At 49.6% G+C, this 16,445-nt stretch overlaps 1 protein-coding gene and 1 long non-coding RNA gene across 2 annotated transcripts; one reads left to right on the forward strand and one right to left on the reverse strand.

The window, feature by feature from the left end:
- Positions 1-1,350: 1,350 nt before the first annotated feature.
- SIX1 (SIX homeobox 1) lies at positions 1,351-6,371 on the reverse strand. The gene is made up of 2 exons (XM_001096585.5): positions 5,313-6,371; positions 1,351-3,262 (listed from the first exon to the last, which is right to left on the reverse strand). The coding sequence occupies exons 1-2, from the start codon at positions 5,870-5,872 to the stop codon at positions 2,968-2,970; spliced, it is 855 nt and encodes a 284-aa protein (XP_001096585.1). The 5' UTR covers positions 5,873-6,371; the 3' UTR covers positions 1,351-2,967.
- Positions 6,372-8,655: 2,284 nt separating this feature from the next.
- Positions 8,656-15,811, forward strand: LOC144330267 (uncharacterized). Its single transcript, XR_013396292.1, has 2 exons — positions 8,656-10,346; positions 11,481-15,811. It is a non-coding gene; the product is annotated as an uncharacterized LOC144330267 (long non-coding RNA).
- The last annotated feature ends 634 nt before the right edge of the window (positions 15,812-16,445 follow it).

Here is a 16,445-nt window from a genome sequence, read left to right on the forward strand (position 1 = left end):
GCAGGCAGTGGGGACTCGAACAATCGCATGTTTAGGTTTAAAACGTTAAAAAATAAAAATCACCCGAGTGTTTTTTTTTTCATTTCACTTGGCACAATGCTGTATGATTTCGTCCTAAAAACTATTTATAAGCCGTTTTTCATTACTTTTGGCTACCTTTATGACATCTGTAGAGGAGAAACGAAAAGTGGCTTTAGATTCAGTTAAACTGCGATGCCCAGAAGGTAAATTGGAGGTCCCTTAACAGCTGGTTCTCGAAGATTTCCTCGAGGGAAGAAAAAAAAATATGGTTAGTTTCCCCTAATTATCTCTCCGAAATGATTGCCAAAAAACTCAAAGCAATATCCAGCTTTCTTACCTCCTCCTGCTCGTCCCTCTTTAACCCAGACTGAGCCGAGGATGGCGGAAGGAGGCACATTGTACAATTTCTTATTAAACACATCTGGAATATGCGCGCTCTGGATTTAGTACCAGGGGTTTTACAAAGAGTTTATGACTGTGACAGAAAATTGTCCTTTTAACAAGTTTACAAGCAGTAATCACGGGGGCTTTTACAGGACCGGCCCTCTTGCTCCTCGCCGAATCTGCAGACATTTCCAAGATTCGCCAACTAAGGGAGCAGGAAGTGGGCCGCGGCGCCCTGCGAGACACAACTTCCACGAGCCTAAAATTATCCCAAGCGGAGCTGGGAGAGTGGGGGGTAGTCACCGGAGTAGGAAGAGAGGGCATGTAAGAAATTAAAGTAATTGGCCCTTCCTATTTTCCAGAGAGATTTCCGCAGCGTCCTTTGAAGCCTGTCAGGGTCATTGAAAGCTATCTTTGTGCAGGGTGTTTGTTTTGGGGAGTGAATGTGAAGAATGTGCAGAGATTCCCTGTGAGAGCCCCTCCTGCAAAGGGTGGCATTTCTCCGTGGCCCAAGACAGGGAGAATAAACACCCTAGTGACTTAAATAAACACCGACTTAATGATCCAAAACACTAACAAGGGAGATTGGGACCCTGAGCTCCCAAACCAAATGATGGTCTCTGAGTGGCTGTGTGCACATCTGTCCATCACTGGGGGAAAAACGACTTTATAAGTAAAAGTGTCTACAGTTAAGTACAGTGACCATTTCTCCCTGGAACTCAAAGCTATTTGACAGTTTTTAAAAATAAGAAGGCCTTGATTTCCCCCCACACACCTCAGTTTTCCAGACCAGAACAGAAAGAATAGGAAAGAGTAAGAAAGAATAATCTATTAATGGTGACATTTACAGATGGGGGGAAATCAAAATTATGAAACTGTCATGTCAGAAAATAAATAGACTCTCCCTGGGGAACAATATTTTACAAAGCACAAGCAAGCCAATCCTGTTATCCTGAGTAGAATTTTAATAAATAATGCCATTTGTTTCACTAATTTTAAAAGCTAAATACAGAAGATACATCATTTTGCCCCAGGCAAAAATAATATGGAGCCTACATGATTACTGGGATTTTTCTAGACACTATCCGGCAGCACTGCAAAAGAGCTCCTGTCCTTCTGGTCTGCTTTCTATTTGTACAAATTAATTCACAATGTTTCTATCCTTGTTCTCCTTCCCTTTTTTTGTCTTCAAGCAGATAAATTATTTTTACTTTCACAGTCTTGTCATAAACTTGTTAACACAAAAGAGCTTAGTTAACATATGAATGCTGTGAAGAGATAGTGGTAAACAAAATTGCATATCTAAATAATAAAAGTTAATAAATACCCCAAGGCTAAATTCACTCTTTCTGTCATATAATTAATCTAGTTACTACTCTTGGTTCAGATGATGGCCTTCAAAGTACCCTGCAATTCACAGCCACCATTAAGTAAGAAAGAAAAAAAAGTATTTTTTTTTAAATAGGGCCCAATGATAGCAATACACCACTCACCTTTCAGAAACAGAATCATACTCCTGGTGTTCTACTAAGTTTTAATTTAGACTGCTTTAGGTACAATAGAAAAGAAACCTGAAAACACATGCTGTTTTAGTAACAAATACCAGGTTGCCAGATTCGTTGGCATACCTTTGCAAACTAGAAACTAGAAACAGGAGAAACCCTTAACAGGAGTAGGCTACAGATATGAAAGCTTTGAGGGCATGAGTAATGGCATTCAGGAAAGTGTTTTTTCACATTGGTACATTTTAGAGTTTGTCATTAAAAAAAAAAAAAACCCAAGAAAACAAACAACAACCAAAAAATCCCACTAAATTTGACAAAAATAGTTGCATTACTAATGGTCACGTCTATTTCTGTCTCACATAGAGAGCATTAAGACATTTAGGCACTTGTTTTTTCCTCCTAATACTGTTCTTTTAATCTACATTAAATCGTTTAACACTAAATATGAAAAATGTAAACTTAATTTGTCCTCATCAAAGAAAGTCATAGATTGTGTTTTTCCTATTCACCTTAAGAATGTAATCAGTTCTTCCGAGCCTGCAAGCTCTTATTTTCACTATTTTTATCTCCCTTTCTCTTTCTCTCTCCATTTCCTTTTCCTCTTCACAACACATTTCTCCATATATAAATTAAAAGTAAATAATGAAAAGCCAGTTGATTTGTAATTCCCGTTCATTGAAAAAAAAAAAGAAAGGCTACTGAAACAGGCGTATCAGTTGCCCAGAACTGAGACTGGGTGCCTGGGTGCTTTTGTTTGTTTGGGTTTTTATTATTATTATTATTATCATTATTATTATTATTATTTATCCCCTGATCTCTGCATTGGGAAGGAAAATGCAAAAGTGGAAAGAGTTGGAGAGAAGAGGGAGATTAAGCTTGAGATCGCTGTTGGTTTTGATTTTTAAAAAGATATTTGTGAAAGTCCACCATTCCTTTATGCGCAAAGAACTCCAGAAACAAGCTGCAAAAATGTTCCTGATTTCTATTTACAAGTGTCCCTAGTCGCTGCAGTGGTTGCTGCTCCAGGCATCCCTTCGAGGCCCCAGTCCCTCCCCACTTAGGAACCCAAGTCCACCAGACTGGAGGTGAGGGGGCCGAGCAGAGAGTCTTGGAGCTGATGCTGGTGGGCCTGCAGACCATGACTGGGCTGCGAAGCTGTTAAGCCCGGGAGAGAATAGTTTGAGCTCCTGGTGTGGCCCATATTGCCCTGCAGCAGAAGGACCGAGTTCTGGTCTGGACTTTGGGGAGGTGAGAATTCCTCTTCTGAGCTGGACATGAGCGGCTTGCCCCCTTCCAGAGGAGAGAGTTGGTTCTGCTTGTTGGAGGAGGAGTTATTGTTTTCGGTGTTCTCCCTAAGAAATAGAGGACAACACCATATGGTTAAAAAAAAAAAAAAAAAAAAAAAAAAGTAGGTTAAAAAAAAGTGTGAGATGGAGGGAGGGGAGCTGGAAGGAGGAAAGGGCCATTGTGCAATCTGTCACCAACCCAAATGGAGGAGCTCTACCCTTCCACCCATCCCCAAGGGTAATGGGGGAGGTGAGGAGTCAGAGGAGCCTGGAGAAATGGAGAGCTACAGACAGAGCCTCCTGTTAGGAGCCAGGTCCTTTTCTCTTTCAGATTTCAGAAAGCGATAGATTAGCAGGATTTATTTGAAACATACAAAATATATGTTTTAAATTTTGTTCAAGCAGTTACATTTAAATACATATCAACTAGCACCATATTTAAATGTAACTAACTTTGAAAATCTTTCAATAGATATTGGTGATAAAGAAATGATAGAGGACAGAGTCCAATGCACAAATGTTTGGGGTGAATCAAGTCCATTGCCTTGTTCCCATATGAGGAGACAAACATCCCGTTTTCCTGCCCCAGCCCAGAGTTGGTGGTTTTGGAGACACAGGACAGGTCATGGGAAGTGGTGCCCAGAGCGGCCCAGTGACCTGAGTAAACACAGGGAGCGCAGCCAGTCTCTCTGATTTCATCTGGAGTCGGCCCTCGGGCCTGGCTTATAGGACGGCCGTTTTGCAACTAAAGGCTAACTGCAACCCTACAATCCCCGATCCTGTGTTACTTGCTAACCCTTCAGCCCCTCGTGTCCCCCTCTCAAACTTCCTACCAACACCCACCCTAACCCATCCTTTCTGGGCAGGGGAAACTTCGCCGCCCGGCACAGGCTGCCAGCGGGCGCCGCGCTCTGGGGCGTCAGTCCCGGCACTCGGTGCCGGTTAACTTCAGGATTCGCTTCCCTTGCCGCTTCCGCCTTCCGAGTGCTCGCGGGTCCTCCCGACTCCTCGCGCCTGTCTCCTCCTTTCTTTCCCCTTATCCTCACAGTCTCTGTCTCCCGGCAAGCCCATTTCAGCAGAATTTATCCTGGCTCTGGTTTTCCACTAAGCAAGAAAGGAAGCAAGATCTTCCGCCCCCAGTCTTGGAAGCGAACAAAGGAAAACCTAAGCGGCCCCTGCGCTCAGATTTCCCCCCAACTCTTTGGCTTCGCAGAGCGCTCTCCCCGCCACAGCCACCTCCCCACCGTTCTTCCGAATCTCTGTCGGAAACTCTACAGAGAACAGAAGGAGCCTGGCCAGGTGGCCGAAGGTGTTGCCCTGAGGTGGGGGAAGGTAGAGACCAATTTTGAAAACATTGCCTTATGAGCTCCAGTGCGAGAGAAGGCTGCGAATGGAGACCCTTTCCTCGTCTGGGCAGGCAGCGCGTTCAGCCAGACCGACGGGCTGCAGTGCCGGGCCACGCGCGAGCGAGCACGACGAGGATCAACCCTTTCTTAATTTGGGGCGCCGGGGAGTAAATGCAGCGCCAACTCTCTCCAGAGCTCTCTTTTTGGTGTGTTTTTAAAAGACCCCGCCCTTTGTCCAGCTACTGAGAAATGAAGCAGGCGACCCCTAATCCAAAAGACTATCGAGAGCGAGCGGTGGAGAACCCGCAAGGAGTGGGGGCAGAGCCAATGTCTCAGACCAGCTTCACCCCTCTGGGGAGCGAAGAGGAGAGAGGTTCGCTAACCTCAGCTCCCACCGAACTCCTTTCCTTGCGACGCCAATCAACACTTCATTGCCCGTTGATTTAGAAACTCACTCTCCACCCACCACTCCAAGCCGCGGCCAGCCAGGGAGGCATGAAAACCAAACCTAGCGCCAATATTTCCCGAAACTCACATCCCAGAGAAACCCACGCGCGGGTGCTCAAAGCAAATGAGGCCCCATTCTTAGCAAGGAACCTCAGAGTTCATGAACTTTCTCTGCAGCGCTGCGGAGGCCTGCGCGCCGCCCCGTGGACGGGCTTCGGCCGGCCAGGAGGACTTGGTGGCTGGTGCCTGCGGGGGCGGGAGGGGGCGAAGGGGAAAGGAAGGCTTCCTGGGGTCGCCCGAGTCGCGGGAAGCACGCCGCGTACCTTTCCTTGGCCTCCGCGGCCCGGTCTCTTTGCCTCCGGTTCTTAAACCAGTTGCTGACCTGCGTGGTGGTGAGGCCGGTAGCTTCGGCCAGCTCCCGCTTCTCGCGCGGCGAGGGGTAGGGATTGTGAGCGTACCACTCCCGCAGGACACCCCTCGACTTCTCCTTGAAGCAGTAGCTGGTCTCCTCGCCGTCCCAGATGGTGCGCGGCAGTGGAAATTTTCGGCGCACCCGATATTTGCCCACGGCGCCCAGGGGTCGGCCGCGCAGCTTCTCGGCCTCCACATAATGCGCCTTCAGCCACAGTTGCTGCAGTTTGGGGTGGTTGTGAGGCGAGAACTGGTGGCTCTCCAGGATCTTGTAGAGCTCACGGAAGTTGCCGCGGTGGAAGGCGACCACCGCCTTGGCCTTGAGCACGCTCTCGTTCTTGTGCAGGTGGTCGCAGGCGGGCAGTGACCACAGGAACCTACCCAGGCGCTCCAGGTTTCCGCCTTGCTGCAGAACCTCGCACACGCATGCCACTTGCTCCTGCGTAAAGCCAAACGACGGCAGCATCGACATGGCTGGGGCCTGCCGGGGCGCAGGGCCCAGGCGCACGCGGCAGGGAGCAGAGCCGAGAGGCAGGGGGCGGCGGCCGCAGGGAGGGGGCGCGGCTGTTCCTAACCTCCTCCTTAGGCTTTGCAAAGGCGAAAACCCGAGTCAGAACTTGGAGGTGGGCAGCCAAGCAAGAGAAGGCGGAGGAGTAGGGTACGCTCTGAACATGGAACCGCCGGCGCACTCAGTAGCCTTTAGGGCCTTGCTGCCTCCGACCTCCCGCCCGGTGGATGCTGCTAGTTGCCGGGGAACTTGGTTTCTGTTCTCCCCGCAGCGGCCTTAAAGCTCGCAGCGTCCCCGGCACGCTGATTGGCTGCGGGCGGCGCCTATCCCGGGCTGGCCAGCCAGCGCGCCGCCCGGCTGGGCAGAGAGGCCGCACCGCCCATCGAGGCCGCACCGCCCAGCGCGGGGAGGGCGAGGCTGAGGAGCTGGGGGTTGGGGGTGTTGCCGGGGCTGCGCAGGGAGGGAGTGGTGGGAGGAGAAGGAAGAGGAAAGGTGGGAAGCCAGTTGGGGTCTGAGGGAGCTGCGCTGCGGAGGTGTGGGGAGATAGAGAGTGGGTGAGCGCGTCAGGACCCTGCAGCGCGGGACCCGTCACCAGTATCACCTAAGGGGAGTCGCGCAAAACTCCGCACAAATCAATTACTCCAAACCTTAATTCCTCCCCTCTCCCTCCGTACTCTTGCTTTCATCCCTTACAAACTTGCCCTTTCCCGGTGAGCTCATATTTAATTACTTTAATGTTGGAATGAATAAATAATGGATTGATGAATAGCTTATGGAACGCGATAAATAATTCAAGAGCAGACCTGGGTCTCCGCATGCAGCCTCTGGAGCAGTGGCTTCTCTTCGGGTTGGCTTCAGCTCGAGAAGCCAACCCTATTTCCTTCCCCCTCCCCCCACCAACTCCCACTGTCCTCCCCCAGCTGCCGCACACCACCCTCCAAAGGGCACAAGTACTCCCAGTCGGACAGCGTTTCCCTCATTCACAAAGGACGTCCATGATTTGAGACCAGGCAAAGAGGTGTTTCGGGCATACTTGCTGAGCACCTAGAGACTCCGAGCGTTCATTTGTGATTTGGTATCTTAATGTTCTGCGGTTGAAACCAGCAGGTTCCTGAAGCTTCTAGACTCAATTTCCCCCATCTGTGCTGTTGCGTTTTCCAATGCCACTTCTGCTACTGAGGAATGCCGAGAAGCTTTACTTGCTATTAGCAAAAAATGCTTTGGGAACCTCGTACGAAAGGCGCTGGATGTGGTGTAAATTAAATAAAATTGTGCCCGGCTCCAATAACCGTCCGGTTGTAACATAATCCTTACCCTGCTCTGAGAGGGACACTGCCCTCAAAGCGAGGACGACAGCGGCTCCAAGAAGATTAAATAAAGAGGGGTGTGTGTGTGTGTGTGTGTGTGTGTGTGTGTGTGTGTGTGTGTTGCAATGCTGGCCTATTTTGCTGCCAAGGAATGAGAGATGTACTGCAATTTAAGTCCCATCATCTGCTGTTTTGTTTATGTGTGGAGAATGCTTAGTAAAACTGCACAAACAAATGAAGTTGTAATTATCTTAAGCCTCATTTGCACACCTGGTTCCAAAGCAATTATTAAAAAGATTTTGAAGACAATTAGCCTCTCTAAACAAAGATAATCTATTGTCGGTAGCTGAGACCAGCAGGAGATAAGAACAATGCGTGGAGATAAGGGAAGCCAAATGGTGGAAGGAGAGTGACTTTATGACTATACTTATCTCTGATTAGATAAGTTCAAAACAGAATTCTAAGTACACTTCAAAAATGCTTTTGATTTCAATGTGCCCTCTTAGTGAGTGGTGAAGAACAAACTGTAGGCTCCTTAAACTAGCTTGTCTTCTTTAAATATGTTTTGATTCCTTTAGTCAAAGAGCCCAGCACCACAGAACCTTCTGCATATTGAGATGCAAGTGGGAGAAGGAGAAGCAGTGTCTGGGTTTCCCCTTTTATTATTAATATGGTTTTAAAATGATGCACCCAGTACAGTGCACCCTGCAACATACATTCTAAACTCATATAGGGTTCCCACCTCAGGGTTGCCACATGGGAGATTCCAAGTAGACAGGAAGCTGCTTCTCTGCTGAACATAATGCTTTCTGCATCCTGGAAACTCTTGCTTATTCCATGCAATTAGATCTTGGAAGCAGATGCTTATATTTCATTACCTTAGGCTTTTAAAAAAAATGCATTTAATGGGTGTGCATTCTTTCAAAAGAGCCTCTGCCATATAGTATGCCCAATGACTTTCTAAACTGGAAGCCTGGCACTGTTAAACCCAGAGCCACCTCTGGTAATTTCCCCTCACTGTCTCATTTTAGTGCTTATGATGTTTCACATGAAGTCTTAAGGAGCTGCAGTGTCCTCCCAGAAGGAATGTCTCTGCTTGAAACAGTCCTTATTGACATGGCAGCTGTGTGAGGACCGGAACGGAGGCTTAAACCCGGCTCTAAAAAATCAGTTAATACCCTAAAGTCTGGAGCAAGTGCGCACAATTACAAGGAGGGGAGGGTCTTTAAGCACAACCACGTCTCTTGAAAGACAAACAGTATGTTGAGTATGAGGTCTGATTTGTAATTAACAATTCTGTATAAGGAAATGAGGCATAGCCTGGACAAATAAGGGCAGGTATACATTTACAGAGGATGACAGAGAGCAGAGAGATGGCAATTAGACACGAATAGGACCACCTTCCCCCCCACCCCACCCCGGCTTCCTCCAGACCTACCTGCCTATTTCTTTTTACTTGTCTTCAAAAGGAACCAGGACGTACTATATATTGCCGTCAACTGGGAAAACGACGTGTAGAAGCTGTGATTGCGGGAACCCGGGTAGAAGAGAAGAGGTGCTCTTCCTCGGAGGCCGTGACTGGGCCCGCCAACATTTTTCCTCCCGCTTAATCCAATAGATCGAGTAACTGGAAATGGAAAGTGCTCTGCGCTTTATACCAAGGAGTCTACCTGCTATTTCGATCCCTCGGTTAGGGGAACCAATTGTTATAAATGTTAATTATTGGCTCGGATATATAAGGTTTCCCAAATGGAATCTTTTACTGAAAATCACTAAAAAAGATAAAATGACATGAATTTACAAACCACCTAAACCAAATGATCCATTTAAAATCGCACGCAGAAAGGTTTGAGTTGTTCTGGTAACATAAAACCTTTGCTGTCAATGCAAATCGCACGAAAAGCAGAGATGCGTTGGAGATTTAAAGGAAACAAGCAACTCTAGCCAGCGGCTGCTGCCCTCGCCGCAGCGCGGCTTGGGAGAGAACACCGCTGGCAAGGAGCGCCCGATGCTAGGTTTCGGCTCTCCAGTGCCTCCTCTGTGCAGGTAACGGCCGCGTGCGCATAATTAGTCGACAAAAAAGCATTCAATGGGACAGCATTAGCAGTTGCTAGGGTTTCTCAGCTGGGTTCACATAGGCCTTGATGCAAACACTCCTAGCTGGGACCTACTTGTTTCCCTTCTGGCTTGGAGCAAGATACTTTGGGGCTCCCGGGCAGCTTTGTTGTAATTCTTTCACCATCCAGAACGACGGTGAGGATCCTACTCTACCTACAAATATTTGGAAAGGGAGGGCACAGAGAGGTGTTTCTTCAATAAATTCGTGTCATCGCTCTGGGGCAGTGCGGAGACTCCCCAAATCCGGGCTGAAGTGCCAAAATTATTTTTCTTGTGCTTAGTCGGAAACTCCGGGTGCCCTCGACCCTTGGGAACTCCGACTCTGACGGCCGGCGTGGCGCCGGAGCAGCAGCCCACCTGTTCCTGGGGGACGCCGCTCTCCACGAGGTCTGAATAGGCCTGGGGCTCAGGCAGAGAGATTTGCGGACTCAGAGAAGAGAAACCCAAAACCAGTCCATTAGTAAATGAGTTTTGTGTTGTCAAGGTTCTTTCCCATCCACTTGCTGTTCTGAAAAATAGATCACGTTTCGTTATCTTTAGTGGGAATCTGCAACGTGACACCGGATCCGCGCGGCCCCCGCCTCCCTCCCTGCCTCTCTCTGCCTGGCGGAGGGGAGCAGGCGGGCCTCCTCAGCTTATTTCTGAACAATGAAGATTTGTCTGTTCCCCAAGTGTATTTATCTATGTACGGAGGGAGGAAGTTTTCTCCTGGAAGCGGGAAGCTCGAGAGCAGAGCCTCCTACTTCCTTGGTGCGAAAACGCTGCGCTGGCCCAAGATTCAGGGCGACCGCCGCCCCCCACCACCACCACCGCCCACACCTGGACAAACAGAGCCAGCTGTGAGCCTGACTCGCCGTTGAAAACCGTGCCGCCCCGCGCGACTCCGGAAAATACCATCTCCGTATTGTCTCGAGGTCGGGGAAGGGAGAAAGAGAGAAACACACACAGACTGATGGACCGACCGAGGGTCAAGCGCTGGGAGAGAGCTCAGATTGGAGGGGAACAGAGCTGGGGTGTGTGTCTTTGGAAGAGTTATCCTCTCTCTCCCTCTACGTGTGTCCCCGCGGCAGGTCTTTCCCAGAGTGTGTCTCTGACTCTTTTATCCATCTGAAAGAGGACGCTCGTTCATTCTGTCTGTATGTGAACCTGTTTCTCATTCTCTCTCCTTATCTCTCTCTTCCTCTCTTTCTCCTCTTTCTCGTTGATTTTCCTGCTCCTCTTCCTCTTTCTTCCTCCTTCCCTCCCTCTCCCCCCCACCACGCCCCCCGCCGGCTCTCGGCCCTCATTTTTCTCTCTCCGGGACTGGGCACTGTGAGGTTTCACAGAGTGTGTTTATGTCACCCACTGACTGAGGCAGCGCAGGTAAGTTCACTTGAGAGTAGACCCTCAAGTCTGGGCGGTGTAGTAGGCCTTACTTGGCGAGAACCTTTCACGGGGAGTGGAGGGCGGGCAAAAGATGGCCTGGCCTGCAGGGAGGGTGGGCAAAGGTGTATTGGCCACCTAGGGGAGAAAAGGGCTAACCAGCTGCCCTCAGAGAAAGCTCTGACCAATCGCCAGGTTTGAGCTAGAAGACCCTACTCAACATCAGATGGCAACTACCTCTCTGGAAAGTGGTGCCAAGGTGTCACAAGAAACAATTCTTAAGAATTTAAGGGACTCCGCGCGCCCCCCCACACCCCGCCCATTCCCTGTCTTTTAAAATCTTTCCTTAGGGCAGGTTTATGAAATGAAACTCTCCAAAACCGCTTATCTTCCATTGAATTTCCAATCAACTTTTTTTTCTCAACTTATGTACATCCTGAATACCACATCTGTCTAAGCTAAAAAGAATTTCCTTTTGGGAGGTGAAAGCCTGCAGCTCCTCCTGTTCAGAGGAAAGTGCTAGTGACGGTAATGCAGGGTGACACTAAATAAACAGTTAGGGTGGACTGGAAAGATGGAGTTAATTATCCAGTGAGCTGTATTTCAGCCCGGACCATCAGGCGCTGATTTGTTTTGGCTCATATTTGGAGGAAGGAGACAAACCACTCTCTTCTCCACATCTCCTTGGGATCCTGATCATTCATGTCTTCAACAAAACAAAAAACAAAAACCACTACCCAGGTATCACTGCTTCACTTAAATTTTGTTTTATTACTCCGCTGCAGGCTCTGAAAAAAATGTCCACTCCATTGCCCCATATCCCTGGAGGGAAGAACCAAAGCGACTCAAAAATGCACTCCCACGAGAAAAAAAAATGAAGCTATTTAGAGTCCAAATGGTAAGGAGGCCCAATGACAAGGAAAGCAGACATTTAGGGCTCCTCCCCATCTCTTCACTTGAATTCTTACAATAAACTTATAAAACTACGTGTTTATAAAAACTAAGATATTGGCTTGGTTTCATGATGGTTTTACTCCACTCTCCAAAAAATCAGGCTTCGTGAAATTTGAAATGCAATTAGATTTATCGTTAGCGTGATTCATTGACTATCTGGTTTCCTCAGGTAAACTTGCACTTACATATAAATCCTAGTAATTTGAAACTTCTCCCTCCCCACTTTGCCTCCCCCACTCCCCCACATTCTGATATTAATAATCCCCGGCTGCCCCTCTTTCCGGGTCATTACGGTACTGCTGGTCTCTAATCAATCCTAATGCGATGGCAATTGGAGTCCCTGATGACTGCGGCTCGGGTTTCTTGTAATGGCTCTACCACATTTTCCTGGACCTCCTTCTTTAACCTGAGATGCCAGGGGGACGAGTCTCTTCTCGGCTGCTGATTACTTCAAGATGTGGGGGCTGGTTTGAGCTGAAGGATAAAGACACGCGCACAGCGTGGCTGCCACAGCAGGCTGGGTGGCTGGCGAGAGCAGACATCTGCACGCGGGGCGCTGCCACCCGAAAACCTTTCGTTACTCTCTTTTCTTTCCCCCCAGTTTCCAGGCCCAAACTCACCCTGGTGGACCGAGATGAAGATTCTTAGAGCAGATTTTTTTTTTTTTCCTGGTGCGGAAAGGCCTGGTGGTCTCTGGGACTCTCCAGTTATCGAGCGTTCCCACCCTACAGCGTCCACCCAGCCGCAGGCCTGCCCCTGGTTCAGGAGTGAACGCCTTCTCCCATTGCAAAGAGCCAGCTTCTCTTTCCTTCGGGTCGTTTCTCCCGATGCCTTCCTCCTCCCCAATTGCCCAATTGTAGAGTGGGTGTCCTGAAGAGAGACTGGAATCTCCGTCCCGCCGCCCCCCCCTCCGCCCCCATCTCATTCACTAACCCTTGACCTTTCTCCTGTTCCTTATCCCAGCAGTGCCTGAAGTTCCCAACCTGTTCCTGACCCAAAACCCAGACCCTGAGACCAGAAGCTTGGCCTGGTCCTATTGGGATTTGACCTCTTCTCCCTCGACCTTTGGGGATTCGTCGCTGGGAATCCTTAGCCTTTAGAGATAAAGGGCCAACACTCCTTTCTCGCTGGTGCCACCCGGAGAGGACCACAAGTGGGAACTTGCGCCTGCCTCCCTTCTCCCCGGCCGAAAGCTCTAGTTCGCCTCCCCTACTCCCGGTCCAGGCTCGGCAGCCAGGCAATCAGCATGCTCGCGGCATTTGTATTCTTCCATTTCTCAGCCTAAGCCTTTTAGTGTAACCAGAGCTCAGGATAATTGCCACGTCTCTGCCGTGATACTTTTTAAAACAAGATAATGCTTCTGAATTGCAGAAGAAAGTGCTGCGGACAAATTGGGCGCTGAGCTGCTGAGATGGATCGCTTTGTTAGTTGGGGCCAGTGGTTTGTGACTCAATTAGTGCATTTCTGGGAGCCGCCTGTGTTGTGCAGTAGGGTCAGCTGGAAGCAAACTACCCCTGTGGCACCCAGGAGCGGGTAGGAATTCGGGGGGGTGGGAGCACTTCAGGCCTGTACCTCAGTCGGTGCATACCCACGCCGTGGATCTCTTTTTGCGTTCTCACGCAAGCATATTGTTCGGATTCTAAAGGATCCAGATTTTCGCGGACAGAAGCTCGACCGCCTCTGTTCCCAAAAGGGCCGCGCGGCGTTTGTCTGAATGACCAGTCCTCTGAGCAGTGGGAAAAGAGACATTGGGTAGAGGGTGCTGGGAAGGTGCCCACTCACCCATGCTCCTCTGCGCGTCTCGCCCACTCGCTTAGGCTTGGACTTTGAAACAAGGTTTCCAACACCGCGGCAGTGCTTGACAAAGCCCTCCTGGAAGCCAGCAGGGTGAGGCTGCCAGCAAACAGGCGGGCTGCAAGGGACGCTTTTAGGACTTGGAAGAAGGCCGTAAGATGTTTCCTTACCTCTACTCAAGTTCACCCGCCACCCTCACCCAACACCCGGGTGCAGACCCGGGTCCACGTTTCGCGGACTGATCCTGGGCCTCAGTATAACACGCTGTGCCAGGTGCGCGAGCGCAACCAAGTATCCGCGCGTGGACGCCGGGGGAGGCTTCACCGCCCGGTGTGCTCGCAGCCCTTTCCGCTGGCCCGCAGCGCGGGGTCTCGGAGAGCTGGGCCTCACTCGTCGCCCCGCCGCCTACACCAGAAACTCCCTCCCCGGGCTGCGCGGGAGCTCTCGGGTGCCGCGTCTGCGCGGGGCCGACTCAGCCCAGGCTTGTAGCCAGAAGTCGCGCTATCGCGCCGGGCTGGCCTGAGGGCCGGGACGCGGGCAGGCTTCGGCCCTTGCTCGCTGCTCTCTGGGGTTGTTCCCTCGGGCGGTGCGTGGGGCCCACAGGCGTTGGGGCATGAGGAAAGAGGGGCCGGGGCCTGAAGGGCGGGGACCACAAGGAGGCGCGGGGACCACAAGGAGGCGCGGGGAGGTCAGTGGAGCCGAGAGCCGGCGCAGGCCGGCGGCGGCGCGGCCGGAGGAGAAAGAGGGCGCTGTCTTCCTGGCAAAGGAGTTTTCGCCCGGCCGGCAGGAACCGAAACAAAAAACAAAAACAAGAAAGAAAATCTGCCCGGCCGAGCCCCCGGAGGGAAGAGCGCGCGGCAAGAAGGGTCTGGATAGCGGAGCGGATTCTCGGCCCAAAGCCCGGGGACCGCTCAGCCCACCTTGGCCTCGCCAGCGCCACGTAGTCCCGGACGGGACTTGCGAGGAGGGAGTTTTCTTTGGCTTCTTTAGCAGTCTCCATAATCGCCTTCTTTTAGAGCCATCCCTCCCTCACTTTTTCCCTCCAAAAACTGGAGGCGTTGGGATGAGGACGGCGACGCTTCGCTGGCGAATGAGGTGCCTCAGTTTGCGCGAGACGAGCGGGGGAATCGGGATCTCCTTTCAGTAAGCGGAGCCGGCTTCTCGGTTTCGTGGAACCTGCGGTCGGAAGCCGCGACCCTAGCCAGTCCTTCGCGTCGAAGCGCCGCAGCAAGTGGACTTAGTTTGGCCGCGCATTACCCAGGAACAGCAAAGAGATGGAAGACCGTCTCATTTACCGTCACCAACTGGCCGGGAAGCGCACGCAGAGACCAGTAAGGTCCCAAAGACAACTACTATCAACCATTCTCCACCCAAATCCACGCATCAAAAAAACTGAACTCGTGTTAATGCAGGTGAAACAGCTATCCCTCCATTCCAAAAGTACATACTTCTCTGTCATCTACCCAGGATAATGTGTTCTTGCCATGAGCGTAGTAAACCAGGCAAAGCAAAACAAAAGGATCCCAGACTCACTTCTCTTCTGCCTTGAAAGGTCATTCTGGATTCATGGACGTAAAGGCCCTCCTGATTTGTACATAGATACTAGAGCCGATCATCTCCATCCACGTCTGCCGCCAGAGCGCCTCAAACTCCAGTCTCTATTTGAATTTCCTGGGAAGTCTTGACTCTTCTGTAACCCCTCCAGCAGAATCCAGAATCCAGGTGGCCTTGTAGTTCCGACTTTGGCAGGAGAGCTATTTCCTAGGAGTAACTGGGTGGGCTGCAGTCCGCCTGCCTCTTCACATTGAGAAGCGCTTCTCTTGTGGGAACGTCTGTTTCTATTCAGCCGATTTTCTAATTTCTTTGATCAGCCTAAATATTTTCTTGGCAAACGGAAATTGACCATGCCATGAATATGATAACAACCTGCTTGGAAAAAAGCTATTTTGTTTCCAAGCAGGAGGAAAAAAATGGGTGGGGGACGGTGGAGGAGGCTGGCTGTTAGGAATGCCTGTAACAGATTCCAGCATATACATCTTTTTGCAGTCTCTGAAGCAGCTTTGTGAAAACTGCCTTTTCTCTCTCTTGAAGCTTCTTTCCTTTCTCTCCTCTCAGTTAAAAACACACCTGGTCTCCTAAAAGCCTTTGATACTCTTTATTAAAAAATAGAACTTCAATGGATGCCTCAGGAGACTTTCCCTTTAAAACACACAGATGAAAGGCAAGGTTAATACAATGTTCTCTTAATCCCTTTGCCTTCTGAGTCAAAATAAATATTTTCTTCTGCATGTGATTGGACATCCTGCCATTTGGCTATGGCTATAAGCAAATTGACGGTAATAAAAGTGTTTTGAGGCTGTGTATTAAATGCCGTTCTCTTGAAACCAAGGGAGGGGAGGGAGGAGCCTTACTTCACAGGCAAGAATTGGTGGATTTCTGAAAAAGCTGCAAGAAAAGGACCTTTCACCTCTCATTAGTGATGCCATCAGTGCTCAGGCAGAGTGGAGCTGAGGTCATGTTACATATGGCACACAGTCTGCTCAGCACTTGAAACGTCAGCTTTGAAATTTTAGAGAGGGGAAAGGTCATCTTTAATAAGCTAAAGTCTGGGGCTCCCATTGCCCTCATTGCTAGCTGGGTGGGTGTCCATATGCTTCAAACCCTCTGCACAAGTTTTTTTTTTTTTTTCTTTTTCTTTTTAATTTGCAGTTTTAAGCTGATTTTTGTTTCTTCGTTGAAATCTTAATGTTTTCAGCTGTTAATACTGCAAAAGGCCTTTCATTTTTATAACAACTTTTTCATCTTTCCTTTTCTTTTCATGCAATCATAAAACTGTCTGTTCTGAGTGATAGCTTTTTAGAGCTCAACTTCCCAGGAGAAATGAAGTGTATCTGTCCATCTGCATACATGAATCCAGACATGTGGGCTATAGGGTTACCCTTCTGAATGGGTAATTTAGACTTCACTCTTGTATACTCATTATTTACTGAACCTTCAAAACA

Source organism: Macaca mulatta, chromosome 7 (genome assembly GCF_049350105.2).
Source record: "Macaca mulatta isolate MMU2019108-1 chromosome 7, T2T-MMU8v2.0, whole genome shotgun sequence".
In the NCBI taxonomy this organism is placed as follows: Eukaryota; Metazoa; Chordata; class Mammalia; order Primates; family Cercopithecidae; genus Macaca; species Macaca mulatta.